At 42.0% G+C, this 15,299-nt stretch overlaps 1 protein-coding gene across 12 annotated transcripts in view; it reads left to right on the forward strand.

Moving 5' to 3' along the window:
- The window catches only part of TTC17 (tetratricopeptide repeat domain 17), an 88,944-nt gene that overhangs the window by 16,617 nt on the left and 57,028 nt on the right, over window positions 1-15,299 (forward strand). For all 12 annotated transcript variants that reach the window (XM_007061269.4, XM_037900080.2, XM_037900081.2 and 9 more), the window contains 9 exons: window positions 3,508-3,597; window positions 4,845-5,014; window positions 8,318-8,429; window positions 9,236-9,367; window positions 10,136-10,245; window positions 12,534-12,678; window positions 13,104-13,243; window positions 13,504-13,664; window positions 14,856-14,968. In XM_007061269.4, coding sequence (XP_007061331.3) covers window positions 3,508-3,597; window positions 4,845-5,014; window positions 8,318-8,429; window positions 9,236-9,367; window positions 10,136-10,245; window positions 12,534-12,678; window positions 13,104-13,243; window positions 13,504-13,664; window positions 14,856-14,968 — 1,173 coding nt within the window. The remainder of the gene's footprint in view (window positions 1-3,507; window positions 3,598-4,844; window positions 5,015-8,317; window positions 8,430-9,235; window positions 9,368-10,135; window positions 10,246-12,533; window positions 12,679-13,103; window positions 13,244-13,503; window positions 13,665-14,855; window positions 14,969-15,299) is intronic.

Genomic DNA, 15,299 nt, shown 5'->3' on the forward strand with positions numbered 1-15,299 from the left:
ACTCTACCTCTGTATGTAAACTACAGACTCTGTTACTTAAGGTGAAAATGCTGGAGAGTGGGAAATATGACATTACCAAACTTGATGTAGTTTCCTGGGAGGTGGAGATGGGCTTGAGTAAACTCAAGGATGTTACTGCTTGGTTTTTTATTGGGGGGAGGAGGGGGAGAGGGGTATTCAAGTTCTTCTGAGCAACAATCTCTTTCCATTTTAAAGGAATAATGCAGTAAAATATTACAAGGCTTGGATACTATGCTGGGCACTAGAATAAACTTTAAAATAGATTGCAACCAGTACGGCACTCATTCATTTGCCCACATTCGAATGTCTGAAAATGATGTAAAGGTCCTAAGGACAGCCACCTCATTCACTATGTAATACTAGCTTGTGTGCTGAATGAGGAGGGCTCTGTGGGGGAGAATCAATATGTGATCTCATAACTAAAGATTGTCACAATTGAACTTGATTTTGTAACCCTAACAATAATCTTAACTTTTCTTGGTATGGAATTTTCTACGCCTTGTCTATTCTATAATGGACCCTCTATTGCGTTCCCCCCATGGATAATCATCAAGGTTTAAACCTGGAACATTCAAATTCACAATGCAGACTTTTTTCATATGTGCTAAAGGGGCAGCTGTTAGCTGGCATTGATAATAGGTGTGATGGGTTGTCACCCCCAGGATGCAATCTGGGAACTGTGGGCACCACTGTGCCCCTCTAGCAACTCAGCTGGGCTGGCCCAGCTCACACTGCTTTGTGGGAGATTTATGGCCAGCCTCACCAGGCCCTGTTATCACCCAACACGACAGCAGGTGACACCACTCACCCAAACTGAGCTACCTGAGCGCAAACAGCAGACCCCAGCAAACTTCCCAGCTCCCCAGACATGTACCCCCTTGCTGGAGGATAAACCCAGAATTATATCATCTTGCACTGCACAGGGATCTGTACCATGTAAGCTCATAAATAGTTCACTCTCCCCTCGATGTGGGAAAGATATGCAACAAGCCTGTGTTAACCATGATGAGATTTTTTTTCCCCCACACACTTCATTTAAAGGGACACTGGTTTAGATAAAGCAAAAAACAAGTTTATAACTACAAAAGATAGACTTTAAGTGATAGCAAACAGATCAAAGCAGATTACCTAACAAATAAACAAAACTACAAACAAAGCGTAAGATACTAGATTGAATGGATGTGAATAAGCAGTTTCTCACCCAGGCTGATGATTAAGGCTCCATAATCCATGCAGCTGGCCCAGGAGCCACTTGAGCATTCCTCGGGTCAGTCTCACTGGCTGCTGCTGGGGCAGTCTTGGAGCCCCACAGCAGCAGGAGTTTGGGCATGGGGGGGGCTCAGGGCTTGGAGTTGGGACTGGTGCTTACCTGGGATGGGGGGCTCCTCTTCCTCAGCTCTCCTAGCTCCACATGTTGCCTCTGTCGGCAGCCAGGCACCACCCCTGCAGCTCCCATTGGCCACGGTTCCGAGCCAATGGGAGCTGCAGAACCAGGACTTGGAGCAGAGCAGAGGCAGCACGTGGCGCTCTAGGAAGCTGAGGCCCTGCTTCCCAGGAGCTGGGTAAGGAGACCTGCTGCAGCCCCACCATCTCCCCCACCCGTGGCACTTCCCCTCCTCAGCACCTGCGGTGGCCCCCGAGTCTCTCCTCCTCCCCCACCCCAGCCCCAATTTTAGTCAGGGATTTTTTTTAGTAAAAGTCATGGACTACGGGCCTGTGAATTTTAGTTTTCTGCCCATGACCTGTCCGTGACCTTTACTAAAAATAGCTGTGACTAAAATGTAGCCTTACTGATGATACAAGCAGTCCATCCGGTTTCTATACACAGGCTAGAAATCCTTTTAGCCTGGGACCAGCACTTCCCCCAATTCAGTCTTTGTTTCTCAGACGTGTCCAGGAATTCTCTTGTGTGGGAAGTGAGGCCCCTAGATGATGTCACACACACACACAAACCCCTTTAGATAGCTTTAACATATGGCGGGAACCGTTTGTTCCAAAAACAGTTCCCAGCCCAGTTTGTGGAAAAACACAGGTACCCAAAATGGAATTCAGTATCATGTGGTCCGGTCACTTGCCCTTGTTGAGTCATAGCAGCCATTACTTACAGGCCAGCCGAAACTTCTATGGGAAGGCTAAACTCTCCCATAGCCCATTGGCTTTGCTGGTGGGCCATCAATACTGTCTAGCCTCTTCATTGTTGTGCCTGAAAGGCTAGCTGTGCATGCTACTCAGAGTAAGCACATTTGAAATACAGATACATAGTCAATATTCATAACTTTAGATGCAAAAATGATACATGCACACAAACGATTTGCTGAATCTGGCTATCTTAACTTTTCCGATGACACCTAACATGACCTATCTTATACAAAATGCACCATAATTATGCCATAATCATATCACTATGAGGAATATGGGGTGTAGTGTCACAGTAAGCTAATATTCTCTGTGACCTTTGTATAGAAAAGGATGTATTGGTAATCCCATGCATGTGTAAGTAATTACAGATTGGCTGGCCCACTGTGGTGTGTGAAGTAGAGCTAGGGGAGGACACAAGGAGCTCCCCGTGCAGTGGCTAGCTCCAATCCCAGTTTTTATACTTCTGAGTGCAAAGTCTGAGAGGGTCTGGATCCAAGAGCAGTGTGAGACACTTGTCCAAAGAAGCTGAAGGTTTCTATGGCCCTGCCATTTCCACTCCGGGGGCAGAGCTAAACTGGCATCGGGACAGGATCACACCATTCCAACTCTGGTATGCAGTTCCACAGCTAGTGAATGCCTCCTACTGCACATCGTTGTCATGGACTGTGACTTGACTTACCCACAGTGTAACCTTACATATTGAGCTACCAGTCCCTGCATACAGTCTATTGAGACAGAGGCAGGGTGTTTTTGGTTGAGAACCTTAACTTCTGGAGTGTGTTTTGCTCTTGATCTGACGCTTCATGGTGCAGTGTTATGCTCATTTATTTCCAGTCTTCTGCGTAAGTAAATTCTTGAAAAGGGTTGAAAGTAGGTGGGTACGTTAAGGTTACATTACTTTTGTGTTGTATATTTACAGGGGGACTTTATGATGGAAATGTTTTAAAACTGATCACTGCAATCTCTATTTAAGGTCCTTGGTACTACAGTAATGGATGATTTAGAAATTCATATAAAATAAGGGGTTTAATCATCCATTTGCCATTATCATTAGTGGAAGCTGTACACCTGAAGATATTTGAATAGGGTTAAAATTAAATGCTCAACTGAATTGCAAACTCAGAGCCCCAAAGGTGGCCACAAATATTGCATGCATACTATAATACAGAATAATAATGGATGCACTGTCAATGTCTGAAGATAAAAACTTCTGAAATTAGTTCAACAGCTCCATAAAACTGGTTTGAGCCTTAGTTGAATGACATTAATTTTCGTTTTTAAAACTCCATTTATCAAAGCTGTAACATTCTCCTGATTAAAACAATTACATTTTAAACTGTCTTGCAGGTGGATTCGCCAATGAACTTAAAACATCCTCATGATTTGGTGATACTAATGAGACAAGAAACAACGGTAAACTACCTCAGAGAGCTGGAGGTAATGCAGTGTTGTGAGGAATAATACATTACTGTTTGCAAAGTGCTTTGATGAAAAAGGCTGTGCAAATTCCAACTAGGGATAGAGGTGTGAGCAGGGAACGTAATTCACATGTCTGAGTGTGCAGTGCTGTTTCAGTGGAAGAATAAAGAATTCTTCCCTCCCTTTACAAGCTTTTTCTGGGGGAAGTTTGATCAATCTCTTGGTATTGTCTTGGGTTGCATTGCTAAATATATTGTTAATAATCATAATGTTATCCATGAAACCTACATTAGCTTTTTAAAAAATATTCCTGCTAAATTATTTGATTCTGCTGCCTTGTGTAATGAATTCCACAGGCTGCTATAGAGAAGCATTGCTTAGAGTTCTGAATTGACTTTGCTGCAGACTGTCAGCTTGCCTCTGTGAGTCTTCTGTGGCTCAGCCCTCTGGCCAGGTCACATAGTCCAAAACACCTTCCAGGGCATAATGAACTCAAAAATAGAAACTGTTCCAAGCCCTTTTGGGCCAGTTTATAAGCAAAATAAATTCTGGCCCTTTCTGGGTTAAATTCCCTCTCTGGAATTGAATCAGCAGGGTTTCATCGGCCACTGATTGCGTGTAGTAATGAGGCGGCCTGGCCTTGTTCCTCTGGCTGCAGCCTAGGGAGTGTCCCTCATCGCTCCTCTGGCTCTATCCGGGAACTGACTTGCTGGCTGCAGGCAGCTCCTTTTATTTTGGCCTGCTGGCCATTGATTGGCTGTTGCCAGTCCCAAGCCTTTCTGACTGCTGGAGGATCAGATCTCACTGGTTTTGAAAATGGCTGCTCTTTTCCTCTCAACTAACTGTTTCCTGGGGCAGGGTGCAGCAGAGCAGTGGCCCTCCTGTATGGAGTTGTGAAGACCTGGTACACCCTGTCACAAGGAGTCTACACTTTGTGGTAGTGTTTCCTCTTTCTGTTTGTAAATTTACCTACAGTGAAATTTGAGTGCTCTTTGGTCATTCTTTAGGGACAATGGGAGAAATAAAGGAGGGTCTGGTCAGTTTATACTGTTTTTTCTGTAAGCATATCTATATATATATATTGGGTAAATCAAAATATCTGTAACAGACTCTGATTTCTCAAGGGAGACCTGTTTAGGTAGTGGTGCTGTTTTTTGTTTGAATGGGTTGCTTTGGTAAGAAAGAAGCTTGGCTTGGGCAAGCGTCCTGTCAGTGTGGATGTGCTTTATTACCTCAATATATGCATGTTTCTATTATTCCTACAGAAACAGTTAGTTGCTCAAAAGATTCATATAGAGGAGAATGAAGACAGAGACACAGGGCTGGAACAAAGGCATAATAAAGAGGATCCAGACTGCATTAAAGCAAAGGTGCCCTTGGGGGACTTGGATCTGTATGATGGCACATACATCACCTTAGAGAGCAAAGATATCAGGTAATGAGATGAAACTCTTGTACTTTAATAAGGTTTTACAAAATAAAAATTAATACCTGAGCGTGAGATCAAAAAAAGTTCATATAGAGAATTTTTAAGAAATAGTCAGATGATAGTTCCCTTGAATGGCATCTGTTTTTATTGTGTGGTAATGTTGGAGGGGTTTTCACTGTATGTGGAGGAGTACTGCTTTCCTCCCCAAACTAATGCACTTCAATCCTGACTTGTAGTGTTGCATTTCGGGTCTTCCGTCTATGATGATCTGTAAAGACTAATGTTCCTAACCAGGATTTTTCCTGAGTAGTGAGTGTCAGTCATGTGAATTGAGCTACATGGTGGTGGTTTTTTAGGGTGGTTTTTTTTTTTTTTAAGTGGATAAACTTCCTCTAGTGTGGAGCAGACTGAAACCACCTGGTTCATTTTTAACTCAAGACAAATTTGAAGTAGCATCTCCAGAAATCGAAAACTAATGAATCAAATGCTACCTAACTGTAATGCTTAGAAGATAAAAGGAATATGAATAGTCCATGTGAAGCTCAACTTTTTTGGTTGAGGTGATCTTCAGGGCTGATCTTCCTGCCTTGCCATGTGTGTACTTGAGGTGTGGAGAAGGGTTACTTTATTTAAAACTTCCTCTCCCTAGATCTGAGTTGTCTAGCCCCATTCCCAGATTCTACAGGTTTCTCTTCACTCTTCATAATATTTGTATATCACAATCTAAGGGTATGGCTACACTACAAAATTAGATCGATTTTATAGAAGTCGATATTTAGAAGTCAATTTTATACAGTCAATTGCGTATGACCACACTAAGTGCATTAAGTTGGCAGACTGCGTCCTCTCTACTGTGGCGAGCATTGACTTACAGAGTGGTGCACTGTGGGTAGCTATCCCACAGTTCTTGCAGTCTCCGCTGCCCGTTGGAATTCTGGGTTAAGCTCCCAATGCCTGATGGGGCAAAAACTTTGTCGCGGGTGATTTTGGGTACATGTCGTCGGGCGCCCCTCCCTCCGTGAAAGCAATGGCAGACAATCGTTTCTCATCTTTTTTCCGGGGTCCCATCCGCCGGCGCAGCTCAGCCCGCTGCCTGCCTGGATGATCCGAACCCCAGGCAGGCAGCGGGTTGAGCAGGGCCGGCAGACGGAGCCCCAGACTGGCAGCGGGCTTAGCCGCTCAGCCCGCTGCCGGTCTGGGGCTCTTTCCGCCAGCTTCTGCCAGCCGGGGTCTCAGCCGCTGGCCCCACTCAGCCCGCAGCCATGCTTGCCATACCCTGCCAGCCGGGGTCTCAGCTCACCGTACGTCTCCTGGGTGCTGCTGGCAGACGCGGTACTGCATTGCTACACAGCAGCAGCTCCTTGCCTTTGTGGCAGATGGTGCAGTAGGACTGATGGCCGTCGTACGTCTCCTGGGTGCTCCTGGTAGACCTAGGTGAGGTCGATCAGGGGCGCCTGGACAGACATGGCTATCCTCCTCTTAGAGCACCGAATGGGAGTGACTCCAAGTCATTCTCTTCTTTAAGTTTTGTCTCATGAAGATTCAGTCCTGCCTGGAATATCATGCAAGCTGGAGGCTTCTGCCTCAGGCTGCTCTCCCAGCCGGCAGCACCGCACGGTCGTACCTGCCCCTTCCTCCCATGGCTCATGAAGCCTGGACAGTAGTAAGGAGCAGTTCAGCTTGTGGAATGACAAATCCAGAATGAAGGATTGCACTCTATGGGCCACGTTAAGATTATTTCAGAGTCCTAGATTGCATTTAGTCCCTAGAAAAGGCTTCATGAAAATTTTCTCCCGCCCCTAACAAAAATGTTAATTTATCAAGGGTAAGGAATCTGGGACTATAATTTAGAGAGAGCTTCCATGTTGTTTAACTCATAATTGATATAAATAAAAGTGAAGTTTCGCAGCGTGGTCTGTTCTAAGACTAAAAATGCAGGAGGGGAGTCAGAAAAAGGATCAGGGACCTGTTTCCACCCAGTTTTGAACCAGGGACCTTTCGCGTGTTTGGTGAATGCGATAACCACTACACTATGGAAACCCAACTTGAACATACCCCTCGCGTGGTCCCTATTATACTTTATATAACGTGTGGTTGTGTAGTATTAATAGTTTGGTGTGTCACGGGACTTCTCTTTTTTAGGCACAGACTTTGCCGAATGCACAAGAATGTTTTGTTTTCTCTAGCTACAGAAGCTACCTAATGCAATGTCTATATCTATGGCCTTCCTGCTCACAAAGCGGTCTTGCCCCCGCCCAAGGCTGACACAGCGTGGCGTGCTTGTGACACAGCGACCTGGCTCGGGCAGGATCGCTAGCGAGGCATGATACTTTTGTTGTTAAGCAAACACAGCAATTCTTTCCTGGCCTCTGCCACTGAATGCCTCCATGCATTAAGCTGTGCCCTATCAGTGCGGGAGGACTTCATGAGTTCGGAAAACATGTCCTCACGAGTGCGTTTTTTCGCCTTCTAATCTGCAATAACCTCAGGGACGGAGATGATGGGGGACCGTAGAAACATTCTGGGGGGACTGCATGGTCACCTGTGCTGCTGAGTTTGCCACACTGGCCAAACAGGAAATGAAATTCAAAAGTTCCCGGGGCTTTTCCTGTGTACCTGGCTAGTGCATCTGAGTTCAAAGTGCTGTCCAGAGCAATCACAATGGAGCACTCTGGAATAGCTCCAGGAGGCCAATACCGTCGAATTGCATTCACAGTACCCCAAATTCAACCCGGCGATGTCAATTTCAGCACTAATCCGCTTGTCAGGCAGGAGTACAGAAATAAATTTTAAGAGCCCTTTAAGTCCACAGAAATGGCTTCGTCATGTGGACGGGTGCAAGGTTAAATAGATCTAACACTGCTAAATTCAACCTAAACTCGTGTAGACCAGGGCAGAGAGACTTCTCTGGTCAGAATGTATTACTATCTGCCTTGTAGAGGGAAGAATAATTACAACAGAAACACACTGGATAGACAGATGTTCCTCAACATGTATTGCCAAAATCTCCCAGCTAGTATATTTCTAACTATCAATCTGTCTCTTCTAAGGTAGCTAACAATTCACCGATTTGGGGCTTTGCTCTGAAAGTGAAGTACTGTTTATCCCTTGTACTGACTCATAAATCTGAGAGAGTGCTTCAGGGGTGCTAACTAGCTCAAACACAGATGTTCATTTTTTAAAAGTAGTGGTCTGTTTAGCACAAAATGTTGGCATTTTTAACTGACTATTTCACTAGTGCCTCTCGTGAACTTTATGGATTAAAGCACTTGTAAGCACTGAGTTTGATATGTTGCTTTCTGATTTTAGCCCCGAAGACTATATAGACACACAGTCTCCTGTACCTCCTGACCTAGAACAACCAGACTGTACAAAAATTCTAGATCTTCCATACAGCATTCATGCTTTTCAGCACTTAAGGGTAAGTAGGCAATTGCAAGGTGTTTCTCCTCCTGCTGCCTGATGGTTTGAAGAGGTTGGCTGTTATAGCTTTTGGGAAACCTTCCTAATCTAAATTTTAGCCTGTACCAGCAAAAGAGTGCTCATGCTGGTATAGAAAAGTTGTATAAAAATCAGACCTTTAAGCAACATTACTGCAGTGGCAAAAGTTTCTAGTGCAGACCTGGCCTTAGGGTCTGTCTCTTGATGATTATTTTTTAAAAAGAAGTGGTTTTAATAAAAGGTTTCTGTTACTTCCAAAAGAGAGAGGATATTCTTGCAGTTGAAGCAGGAACCAGGGTTTCTCAGTTCTATTCCTGGCTGGGTCCTGAATTATTTTCAATAATTTTCAAAAGCATCCACTCACTCCTTTTTGTGCACTAACTTTTGCAGTGCCTCGCTCGACACACTTTGTCTGATGTTCTAGAGATACTTGGCACCCACAGTTGAATTTATGGGAGCTGTCAGTATTCAGTACCATAGAAAATAAAATCCTAGTTATCTCAATTTGGGGGGAACCCCAAAAAATGCAGGATGTGAGGCTGCTTTTGGATGTGTTTGCATTAATATCATTCTAATGTTTTCCCATCTGTAAAAGAGTGAGTATAATGCTGGTGTCTCAAGGATGAAGCTTAAGAAACTTGAGAAACTTTGAGATACTCGGGTGGAAGATGCTACAGGAGCATAAAGTATTATTTTGTAAATTTTCCTGAAACCTGCTGTATTTTACTGTTTAGCCTCAATAAAACTTTCAGTAGACATTTATTGTGTTCTCTTCCCTCAATCTAGGGTGTTCAAGAAAGAGTTAATCTTTCCGCACCTTTGTTACCTAAAGAAGATCCTATCTCCATTTACTTATCCAGACGTTTAGGAAGAAGTATAGAGGACATAGGCCATCGCATTTATGAAGGTCTAATGAAGGTATGACAGTAGGGACCCTCATAGTTGTGGCATGCACAAGAACAGCCTCAAGAAGCTCTTGTGCTGTTGCATATACAGTGTATTTGTGGAATACAACACTATGGGTACTGTCTGTCCACATACTATTCCTCATGTGCAAGTACCAACAAATGTTGAGATCCCTGGTACATGGGGCAGCACTTCAGTGTTTTCCACTGGAAAATAAACACATCACGGGAAGCCATGTCTTTCACTGCAGTGAGGATCAGCAGCCAGAGAAGTAAATGGACATGATTTAAAGTTCAGCTTTAGTATCTGGTGAGATATAGCTCATCAAACCACAGAAAATACACAGTCATCACTTAACAGCCTGAACGTTTGAAATAGAAGCCAAGTAGTTAAAGAGCAAAGGCATCAAAAAGAGAAAACAATGGAACTGAAATGGCCATTTTCTCAAAGATTTTTCTGCACCATACTGCTGTGCACATTCCTTATTCAGCTTAAAATAAAAATGTTGATGATTAAATGGTCACTTCAGGCATCCTTGTGAAAGTTAATATTGGGGTTCATATATCCTTGATGTATTTATATGCTGATTCATTCTTCCTTTAAATGCTCCCAGCTCCTCTTGAAGGGCATTGTTGCAGAAGGAGAGGCATAACTGAAGGCATGTTCAGATTTTTAATTTTGCCTCCAGTACCAATTGGAAAGTCTAGTCAGCCTATTGGTTTATAGTATACCTTGGGTCTTGGATTGTTACAGTTGTTACAGTCATGTGTTTTCTTACAGAATTCTTCTTCCTGGGTGCTGTATAATATGGCCTCATTTTATTGGCGAATAAAGAATGAGCCATATCAGGTAGTGGAGTGTGCCATGCGGGCTCTCCACTTCTCCTCAAGGTGAGAGCAGCTGATACAGGTTCCTTTTCCAGTCTGCTTTCTATTTATCCTAAACAGTATACAGTTTTTTAGTTACTGAAAATTGTATCCTAAGAAAATAGGTGATAGAGTCTACTGAATAGAGACTGCCATTCAGAGTTCCACTATTAAGCAGCTACAGTTTTAAATAGCTCTTAAGAGGGTGAAATAGCCAGGAGGTAAAGACTGAAAATTTTATTAAATTTATGTTAGACTTGTGCAGTCTTTCACTTCAGTAATCCACAAACCTGACAATACCAAAAGAAAGACAATCTTGCTGCTTTTTAGTAGAAATTTATTGGCCAAATTCTGTAGAGAAGGTACGAAATGTGCTGCAGAATAGTTGGTACAATGAGATGTGAACGTAACCAACACTAAGCTACTTGTGTCAAGGCACATCTTGTAATGGAGTCTTGTCAGATTGGGAACACAGGAACAACGGAGCTGTTGCAATTTTAGGGCTCTGGTAGCATCCCTGGAGATGGTCTAGTCTGGTGGGAAGGGTTATTCTCTGGCTGCTAAATCTGTGATCGTCCCCCTAGATGAATGAGTAGCGATCTGCTGTATCAGGAGAGTGCACAGTGATCAGGAAAGTGCCACCAACAATATTAATATCCATTCAAAGCCACTCTTCAAACATCAATTTTCAAAATCCAGTGACATTCCAGGAAAACACCATTTAGGAAAGGTTCGCCTGGGGCAGCAGTACAAGTGAGGGTAGACACTACCTATAAGGTGCATTAATTGAAACTGAAAACTGATGACTCAGAGTAGTTGCAATATATGGTGTTTTGTAATTAAGCTCAGTGCTCTTATAACTTATCCTACATGGTTGACACTGAAGAAACCTCTGCTGTGCCATTGGGGTGGCTGCATAGCTGAATAGTGGTAGCTTTCTTTAGAGGTTATAAACCCACTTTTGATTTCATTCTCTCAACCACAATTTGAGGTTGGCTATAGGTGGCAGCAGTTCAAAGCTGTGCTTCAATCTTAGTATATTCTAGTAAACAATACTTTCTAGTTTTCTGAAACTTGCAAGATGGCACTTCAGCAAATTCTGTAACTACCTTGATGAGACAAATCCTGCTTGCTCACTGTGACTTGTGATGTGACTTTTGGAATGATAAAGGAGAAAGAGGATGATCTTATAGTTAAGACACTGGTCTGGGATGTAGAAGATCTAGGTTCAGTTTCTGGCTCTGCCATGAAATCATGTTCTTGATGCAAGTCATTTAGTACCTTCCTTGTCGGTTACTCATCAGCAAAATGTGGATAATACCTCACAGGGGTGTTATAATGATAAATCCATAAATTATTTTAGAGTGTGCACAGATACTATTGTGAAGAGATTCAGTAATGTACCTAGTTTTATTTTAAATGTGTGTTGCTCTATGATTCTGGACTGCTAAATGAAGCTTGAGTAGTTTGTCTATACACCCTGTATGAGAAATAAAGGTTACATGTACATTTGATTGTAAAGTACACAGATGGAGTATTAAAAATGAAAAACAGTACAAAGTTTTCATAAACATAATGCCATCTATCCAAATGACACCTTGGCTGGAACAATCCAATATTAAGTTAGTTCCCCTGACTGAGTAATGAGTAGTTTTTCCACAGACAATCTAGAAGCTGAACATACTTTTAGAATATATTTTGGCAAGATCAGTAGTTCTCAAACAGGGGCACATGTACCCTAGGGGTATGCATAGATCTTCCAGGGAGTACATGAACTCATCTAGATATTTGCCTACTTTTACAACAGGCTACATAAAATGCACTAGGGCAGTCATTACAAAGTTTCATACAGACAATGACTTGTTTATACTTTTCCATATACTATACACTGAAATGTAAGTACAATATTTATATTCCAATTGATGTATTTTATAATTATGTGGAAAAATGAGGAAGCAAGCAAATTTTTGGTAATAGAATGATGTGACACTTGTTTGTATTTTTATGTCTGATCTTGTAAACAAGTAGTTTTAAGTGAGGTGAAACTTGCAGGTATGTAAGACAAATCAGACTCCTGAAAGGGATAGGGTAGTCTGGAAGGGTTGAGAGCCACTGGGCTAGATCATGCAATTAAGGCTTGAAGTCAGCACTGCATACTTGCAATGTTTACTAGCTGCTGTTAGTTTTGAAAAGTCCTTGTAACATGTGCCTGGAGAGCACACAAGAAACATGAATAAAGAAACTCATTATCAGACATCTTTTTAATATATATATATATATATATATTTTTTTTTTTTTCCTTTTTTCTCTAGGCACAGTAAAGATATTGCCCTGGTAAACTTGGCAAATGTTCTACACAGGGCTCATTTCTCAGCAGATGCAGCCATCGTGGTCCATGCAGCTCTGGATTACAGTGACTTCTTTACCAGCTATTACACTTTGGGAAATATATACGCAGTAAATAAGATTTTTATTTTCCAAGAACTACAGAAAACCAGATGGTATAATTTAATCTCTTTGGCTACAGTTGCAGCACTTTTAAAATACAGTGCAATGATTAAATGATCCTGCAATAAATTTCACACATTGTTCAAGCTTGATGTTTAAGAGGTCTGAATCCAACCAACTTCGCAGAGAAATTAATCTTTCAGCTAACGAAGAAAAGCTTATATCTGCTGTTGAAAACACCTCTTAGAGCAAAACCAGTCTTGTAGCTGATTTACCCAACAACATGGTTGTAATTTCAGAAGAGATTGGCTGCTGATTAAAACAAATCAATATTAAATTGAAGTAAAAAACTGATCTTTATTAATCACTGGAAGTGTTTCATTAAATGTTGCTGAACAGTGGCTAACTTTCTCTCTCTTTCAATCATTCTTCAGATGCTTGGGGAGTACAACCACTCAGTCCTGTGTTATGATCATGCTTTACAGGCCAAACCAGGGTTTGAGCAAGCTGTAAAAAGGAAGCACGCTGTCCTTTGTCAGCAAAAACTTGAGCAGAAACTGGAAGCTCAGCATAGGTAACTAAGACATGCATCCTCTGAAAAGCCTAATAAAAATTCATATGCAAGAGGTCTCATTCTCAATGTTCTGTTCCTGTGATTATTGCTCACCATTGTGGTAAAACAATGATATGTTTTAACTTACTACAGTTTACAACTATTGCATGATCATAAATACAAATATTGTAAGCAACCAAAAGTTTCATATGAATGTGAAACGACAGATGGCTAATGTTTAAAACAATTCAACATAAACTTTCCTGGTGTCAAATTTTAAGATCACTTCAGCGAACACTAAATGAGTTGAAGGAATATCAAAAACAGCATGACCATTACCTGAGACAACAGGAGATCTTAGAGAAGCACAAGCTGATCCAAGAAGAGCAAATCCTGAAGAACATCATCCATGAGACGCAGATGGCAAAAGAGGCACAACTAGGTACAAATTTTGTAATAAGCACTGAATGTAACGAGTAAGAGTTAGTCACTTTCAGTCACAGCGTAATGTAGTGAAACAATTCACTCCCATATTGGGTTATGATGCTCTTAGGTGGCCATTTCATTTTGCTTTTGAAAAAGTTGTGTGTGACATGTTCTCCGATCAGTCCATAGGTCCTTGTCTGGCAAAGGCAAAAATCTATAAAACACGCTTAGTTTCAGGGAAAGGGAGCATGTTTTGTTGTTCTTGGGGGCCCTGAGCTAGTACAGCCCATGTTGATTAGTTTATGGAGGATCTGTAGTCCATCATAGCTAGAAATGGAAATGCTGAAATGTTGAGGCCTTTGAATAATGGAGGCTGGGCAATTGTGCAGGAAAACATCTGACAAAAAACCCATCCCTCCTACTTAATACTAAACTATATTTGAATTTTGTTAGATAAGTTATTCTAAGGACTTATCTACATAACAAGTTAATGCTGGGTGTGAAGCCAGGGTGTGAATCTGCAGTGCACTAGCTCGCCAAGCACTAACTCGCCATGTGGACTTTGCTACAGCACACAAAGTTCTGTAGTGCATTTTGATGCTACAGATTTCAACTACAGAACTTTTAGTGCACATGTAGTAGGGTGTTTGCAGCAAGGCAAGGTACTCTGTCTGTACCTGGCGCTAATTTGCTGGGTAGATAACCCCAAGCTATAGGTTCTAGACTTGAGGGAATTCCGAGTAAATCTAGGACACTCAATGCACTACAAGAACAAACTTTTGGAACGTAATGTCCTTTCTTCTGTGAATTCGTAGTTAAAGGATTAAATCTATCCTACATCTCCAGTATCTGAGCAACCATTCAGTTTTCTCAGCAGCACTCTTGTGCCTATCTGGAAAAGACTGACTGCCAAAAAGGCTGAACGAAGTGCAGAAGGACTGTAGGAAAATGAGTAGGGAATGCAGAATTGGGTATGTCAAATCCCAAACTCCATGCAAACTGTATTGCAGGAAGTGTAGTCAAATGTCATGTAGTCCTTTACACAAATATTAGTTTAGCTATCTTCTTTCAAAGATGGAGTTCTCCTTTAATACCAGTCAACAAGATATCCGAGTCTAGTTGCAAGCTAATATGCTGGTTTTGGTCAGCTGAGAAACCCTCTGCTCTTTCACAGCAATGAACTTTTGTTAATGTTTGTGCTTCATAGGGAACCATCAGATATGTCGGCTTGGCAACCAACAGCACAGCTTGCACTGCCAGTGGGACCAGCCTGTTCGCTATCACCGTGGGGACATTTTTGAAAATGTGGAATATGTTCAGGTTTGTCTGTGAATTAGCACCACTACTAGTCGCTCAAGCAACACAAGTCCTTGGGGAGTAAGATGTCCATAATTGCTACCACACAATCCTTTATATTAAAAATATATATATATATATATAAGATAAAAGGCACATTCTGCTCGTGTAACTTTCCTGTGACCCTTTTGCTAATAGTGAGAGAACCGAAAATAACTCTGGATTTTGGCAGCCCAATGCCTGTTGTTCAAAGATTTTGTTTTGTTGCATAGGGAGGGGGCAAAATGAGGGCTCTTCTCAACTATCTTTTTGGGAGGAAAATGTTCTGGAGTGTTTTGTGAAACCCCAACATTGC

The sequence above is a fragment of the Chelonia mydas genome, chromosome 6, assembly GCF_015237465.2.
Source record: "Chelonia mydas isolate rCheMyd1 chromosome 6, rCheMyd1.pri.v2, whole genome shotgun sequence".
Lineage (NCBI taxonomy): Eukaryota > Metazoa > Chordata > Testudines > Cheloniidae > Chelonia > Chelonia mydas.